Genomic DNA, 6,432 nt, shown 5'->3' on the forward strand with positions numbered 1-6,432 from the left:
CCAGCTCCCGGAGCGGTGTGTGACGTAAAGACTTTAACTCCCGACAGCCTCCGCCGGCGCTGTCAGCGCTCGGGGATGGCGGGAGTTGTAGTCCAAAGGGGGGGGGCGCTGCTTCCCAGCATGCATAGCGAGGTCCGTTTGGTCAACAGGCGATTCCCGGCATGCCCCGCGCTGAGGGGTTTCTGTTGAATGTGAAATTTACTCGTTTCTCAATGTATCAATAAATAAATACACGTTGTCTTTGGTTAGAGTTCACTTCTTAGCTTTATTAATAAATTATTCTCTATTAGGTTTCATTTATTTCCACAAACACACACACGAGTCCCTCACGTCCTTCTTCCCAGCATGCTTTGCTACACCCTTCTCACAAACAAGTACAGTATCCTATTTCCTATAATTTTATTTTCCTCTAGACGGATTTGGATTCTTCCATTTAGACTTAATGGAGAGAGAGAGGAAGGGAGAAAGAGAGAGACGGCTGGCTTTTCCTCACAGCGTTTCCCTCACCACTCCCAGGGTGCACTGCGCGACCTGCTTCCTGCCGCCCGGGACTCCCTTCCTCCCGGCGTGCCACGCGGCACTACACATAACTACGGAAGCCCCGAAGAGACTTTCCGAATCGTCGTTTTCCCGAGGTGCCCCGCGGCTCCCGTGCCCTTGACAACACAGGCCAAAATGGCGTCGGCCACCCGCCTCATCCAGAAGATCCGCAACTTTGCGGCCGGGGTAAGAACCGAACCGGGCTGGGAACCGGCAGGCAGACTCTAACGCAGGCGTAGGCAAGCCCCGGCCCTCTAGATGTTTGGGACTACAATTCCCATCATCCCTGACCACTGGTCCTGTTAGCTAGGGATCATGGGAGTTGTAGTCCCAAAACATCTGGAGGGCCGGGGTTTGCCTATGCCTGCTCTAAAGCAGCCTTTCTCAACCTGTGGGTCCCCAGATGTTCTTGAACTACAACTCCCATTTTCCCTAGCTAGCAAGACCAGAGCTCAGGGATGATGGGAGTTGTAGTCCAACAACATCTGGGGACCCACAAGTTGGGAACTTATGCTCTAAAGCAGGCTTCCTCAACCTCAGCCCTCCAGATGTTTTTGGCCTACAACTCCCATGATCCCTAGCTAGCAGGACCAGTGGCCAGGGATGATGGGAACTGTAGTCTCAAAACATCTGGAGCCCCAAGGTTGAGGAAGCCTGCTCTAAAGCAATGTTTCCCAACCTTGGGCCTCCAGATGTTTTTTGGCCTACAACTCCCATGATCCCTAGCTAGCAGGACCAGTGGCCAGGGATGATGGGAACTGTAGTCTCAAAACATCTGGAGCCCCAAGGTTGAGGAAGCCTGCTCTAAAGCAATGTTTCCCAACCTTGGGCCTCCAGATGTTTTTTGGCCTACAACTCCCATGATCCCTAGCTAGCAGGACCAGTGGCCAGGGGTGATGGGAACTGTAGTCTCAAAACATCTGGAGGCCCAAGGTTGAGGAAGCCTGCTCTAAAGCAATGTTTCCCAACCTTGGGTCTCCAGCTGTTTTTGGACTACAACTCCCATCATCCCTAGCTAGCAAGACCAGTGGTCAGGGATGATGGGAATAGTAGTCTGAAAACAGCTGGAGACTGAAGGTTGGGAAACACTGCTCTAAAGGATCCCTGTGGCCATGGTGGCGGGAAATTCTGCCGAGAAACCTGGAATCACAGAATCGTCCTTTCCAAAGTGAGAATGTGGTGCTGGCAATGCCAAGGTTGCAGGTTCGATCAATGCAGCTGCATATTCCTGCATTTCAGTGGGTTGGGCTAGATCAGGGGTCGGCAACCTGCAGCCCATGGGCCACAAGCGGCCCACGGGGGTCGTTTTAACCAGACATAGGCAAACCCCGGCCCTCCAGATGTTTGGGACTACAACTCCCATCGTCCCTAGCTAGCAAGACCAGTGGTCAGGGATGATGGGAATTGTAGTCTGAAAACAGCTGGAGACTGAAGGTTGGGAAACACTGCTCTAAAGGATCCCTGTGGCCATGGTGGCGGGAAATTCTGCCGAGTAGATTTAGGTCCCCCCCCCCTTCACGTATTCCTGTCGGATAGCCTAGCCCTGTCCCCTTTCTGCACAAGGGATCATGAGGGTTATATTCCTGCTCCTGGGGAGACCTCCTAAATATATATTTTTTTAAAGGCAGTTATATGGCAATCCAATCAATTCATCAAACTTAGTTCCCCGCCCTGTGGAATGCCCTCCCATCAGATGTCAAAGCGATAAACAACTACTTGACATTCAGAAGACATCTGAAGGCAGCCCTGTTCAGGGGAGTTTTTAATATGTGACATTTTAGTGTATTTTTCATCTTTGTTGGAAGCCGCCCAGAGTGGCTGGGGAAACCCAGCCAGATGGGCGGGGTACAAATAATAAATTATTGTTATTATTATTATATTCTTGTTGCAGTTTAGTTTTTAAGAAAACATAGGCTTCCTGCCCTCCAGGTGGCACACTTGACTTGAGCCTTGCCCCTGTTTTGTCCTTCTCTCTTTGTTTTTAACAGCGAGATCTCCAGGCGAAACTTCAGCTTCGTTACACAGAGATTGCCAAGAGGTAAGGGTGTGTGTGTGTGTCAAGTGTGGGAGGGGTTCCTTCGCTGCTTTTCCCCTGGAAAGGAACCAAAGCCCTGGGTTCATATCTCAGCCGCAGGCCTCTCTCCCCCAAGGAAACGAGTTTTGAACAGCACACCTGAGGGACTTTCAGGAGAAAGTCGGAGCTGGGACAGCTCAGTCTGCAGAGCACTAGACCTTCCATCTCAAAGTCATGGGTTTGAGCCCTACGGCGGGCAAAAAGATTCTTCCATTGCAGAGGGTTGGACAGTGAAATGACCTTTGTGGTCCCTTCCAACTCTACAATTCTATGAAATCCTAAAATGTTTCTGTTTGCCCGGACATTTGAGGCTGAAAGACACTGTTCCCAATAACCCTTAGATAATGGTTTTTGGTTTTTTTAACTAACATGTTTTATTACTGCTGTCCAGGGCTCCTTCATGTGGAAGGGTGGGATATAAATCAAATAATGGAGAAGAAATTTAGAGTATTGAGTATTGATGAATAGTATTTATTTTGTACATTATATCCCACTTTTCCTGCAAGGAGCTCAAGGTCATGTAGGTAGTTTTCCTCCTCATTCTATCCTCACAGCAACCCTGTGAAGTAGGCCAGGCAGAGAGTGAGTGAACAACCCAATGAGCTTCCAGGCTGGGTGGGAGGATTCGCACCCTTGACCTGTGAGTTCCATTATTACTGTGAATAAAGGCTCTATATTGTCTTAAAACAAGCCAGACATTAGCATATGCCGATGGCGCTTGTGTGGTCATGTGCCTCAATATCTGTGTAAGAAATAAAATCATGCCATATTACGGGGGAAAATGTCATTTGAGCTCAGCCCTTTAGATACTTTCAATTTATGGGAGATCAATCCTGTTGTTTGCTAATTACTGGTCAGATAACTGAACCAAACCTCTTAGATTTCCCCCTTCCATTGTTTGACCTTCTTAAACGTCTTGTTCTTTAGGACTCAGCCACCTCCACGCCTCCCTGTCGGCCCCAGCCATAAATTTGCAAACAATTACTACTGCACCCGTGACGGACGCCGGGAGACTTTCCCTCCCATTGTCCTTGTATCAGCTCAGAAAAGGTTGGCTCCAGGGCAGCAGCATGCCAGGTAGGTTTTGTGTTCCTTTTGGTCTACACCCACTTCAGCCTAGCAATCTTGGAAGCTAAATGGGGCCAGGTCTGGCTGTTATTTAAGAGCCCTACTGGACTGGAGCAGCCAAGGTAAAACTGTAGACAGACAGCTGGTACAGCTTCATCTTGTTGGCTGGTCAGCTTGGGATATATCAAATTTAATGAAGTATTTTGGTTGAAAACTCTGCAAACTTCAGCTCCTATCATGTGCCTGTCTAGCAAGACATGAATTGTTGGTTTTTGACCACGTTTTAAATTTCCCACATTCAGTAACAGAGTAAGTAAAGGTAAAGGGACCCCTGACCATTAGGTCCAGTCGTGACCGACTCTGGGGTTGCAGCGCTCATCTCGCTTTACTGGCTGAGGGAGCCGGCGTACAGCTTTCAGGTCATGTGGTCAGCATGACCAAGCCGCTTCTGGCGAACCAGAGAAGCGCACAAAAACGCCGTTTACCTTCCTGCCAGAGAGGTACCTATTTATCTACTTGCACTTTGAGGTGCTTTTGAACTGCTAGGTTGGCAGGAGCAGGGACCGAGCAACGGGAGCTCACCCCGTCGTGAGGATTCAAACTGCCGACCTTCTGATCGGCAAGTCCTAGGCTCTGTGGTTTAACCCACAGCGCCACCCGCATCCCTAGTAACAGAGTAGAAACATTTAAATTAATGGGCATTACCAGTTTTGGGACTCTCCTTCCTTGGAGTTTTTTAAGGTTTGGAATTGTTTACGAGCGATTCCAGCATTGCAGGGGGTTAGATTGGATGACCTTTGGGGTCCAACCGTACAAATCTGTGATGCTGCTGTATGGTTCTAATACCAAAACAAAACAAAAAAACAGTTAAAACTATACAATAAAATATCAACTGAAATGCCTGTGGTAATAAAGTAAAGGTGTGTAGCAAGTACCAGACATCTAGGAGGGCTTGTCAGCTGGAAGGAAGTTCCATAAAACTGTACCCACAATACTAAACATACAGCGCCTGGTGGATCTGAGCCATGGGGAACCATTCAGAGTGACTCCTCTGACAACCTGTGACCAGGCAGGGGGTATAAGGGATTTGCTCCATGAGGGATCTGGCACCCAAATGAGTCTGAGCCTTTTAAATTAATACGAACACCCTGAACCTGTAAGTATGACAGAGAGAGAAATGTGTCTTTTTCCACTTCGTGTATAATGTGTATGAATCTCTAGTCATCCTCATCCCTTTGTTTTCCTGCTCTCTCCCAAACTGGAAAACTCCAAATGGAAAGAGCTCTAACCTTTAATATTTTTCTTCAGATCCACCATACAGTATCTGCCCTCTGAGTGGACTTGGCTTAAAAGCCTCAGTATTCCTTTGATCGAGGAGCGCTAATATTTGCTCTGCTTAAATTGCATTTTAACCTGTATTTTAAATTGTTCCCCCCCCCCATTATGTTTTTATTGTAATTTTACTGGTATTAGCCGCCCTGAGCCCGGCTCTGGCCAGGGAGGGCAGGGTATAATTTTTTTTTTATTGTTGTTGTTGTTATTAATCTTTCCACCAAAGCTGGCAGCCTTATTGATTAAACTTAACATTCTGTATTCAAAACTAATATGAAATCAATTTTAAAATGTCAGCCTTATTTTTCAGTTGTTTTTCAGGGGTCCCGCCTACATTCTTGTACTCTTTGAAGATTTGGAAATGTAACCATCTCCTGTTTCTCTTCCCCTCCAGCTCAGAATCTTCTATTGCACCAACAGAGAGAAAGCCGGTGAAACCTGGCCCTGCGCCACGGAAATGGGAACTGTCGAGAGATGAGCCTTATTTGTGAGCTGCCAGGCAGATGGGGAGGAGAGCAGGAAATGGTGCAAAACTCCGTGGAAATATTTCCGTGTGTGGACGTTATTTCTGACCATTCACATTGTTCTGATTGGTACCTGACTGATTAAACTCAATCCCTAACGTCATCTGAATCTCTTGCTATTGGTTTTGTTGTTGTTGTTTAGTCGTGTCCGACTCTTTGTGACCCCCTGGACCAGAGCACACCAGGCACTCCTGTCTTCCACTGCCTCCCGCAGTTTGGTCAAACTCAGGCTGGTAGCGTTGAGAACACTGTCCCACCATCTCGTCCTCTGTCGTCCCCTTCTCCTTGCGCCCTCCATCTTTCCCAACATCAGGGTCTTTCCCAACATCAAGGGAGTCTTCTCATGAGGTGGCCAAAGTATTGGAGCCTCAGCTTCAGGATTTGTCCTTCCTGTGAGCACTCAGGGCTGATTTCCTTAAGACTGGATCAGTTTGATCTTCTTGATGTCCATGGGACTCTCAAGAGTCTCCTCCAGCACCAGAATTCAAAAGCATCGATTCTTCAGCGATCAGCCTTTTTTATGGTCCAGCTCTCACTTCCATACATCACTACTGGGAAAACCATAGCTTTAACTATATGGACCTTTGTTGGCAAGGTGGTGTCTCTGCTTTTTAAGATGCTGTCTAGGTTTGCCATCGCCTTTCTCCCAAGAAGCAGACGTCTTTTAATTTCGTGACAGCTGTCACCATCTGCAGTGATCATGGAGTCCAAGAAAGTAAAATCTCTCACTGTCTCCATTTCTCTCCCTTCTATTTGCCAGGAGGTGTTGGGACCAGTGGCCATGATCTTCGTTTTCATTTTTGTTGAGCTTCAGACCCAACTATTGGTTTTATATATATATAAATTTAAAACATCGTTGGAAAGTTAAAATAACATTCCAGCAAGAAATATAAA

General features: G+C 47.4%; 1 protein-coding gene across 1 annotated transcript; it reads left to right on the forward strand.

Moving 5' to 3' along the window:
- The first annotated feature begins 579 nt into the window (after positions 1 to 579).
- On the forward strand, positions 580 to 5,641 carry NDUFA7 (NADH:ubiquinone oxidoreductase subunit A7). The gene is made up of 4 exons (XM_081895328.1): positions 580 to 726; positions 2,529 to 2,578; positions 3,542 to 3,691; positions 5,409 to 5,641. The coding sequence occupies exons 1-4, from the start codon at positions 676 to 678 to the stop codon at positions 5,503 to 5,505; spliced, it is 348 nt and encodes a 115-aa protein (XP_081751454.1). The 5' UTR covers positions 580 to 675; the 3' UTR covers positions 5,506 to 5,641.
- Positions 5,642 to 6,432: the final 791 nt, after the last annotated feature.

This window comes from Podarcis melisellensis, assembly GCF_964234715.1.
Source record: "Podarcis melisellensis genome assembly, chromosome: 18".
Classification (NCBI taxonomy): Eukaryota; Metazoa; Chordata; class Lepidosauria; order Squamata; family Lacertidae; genus Podarcis; species Podarcis melisellensis.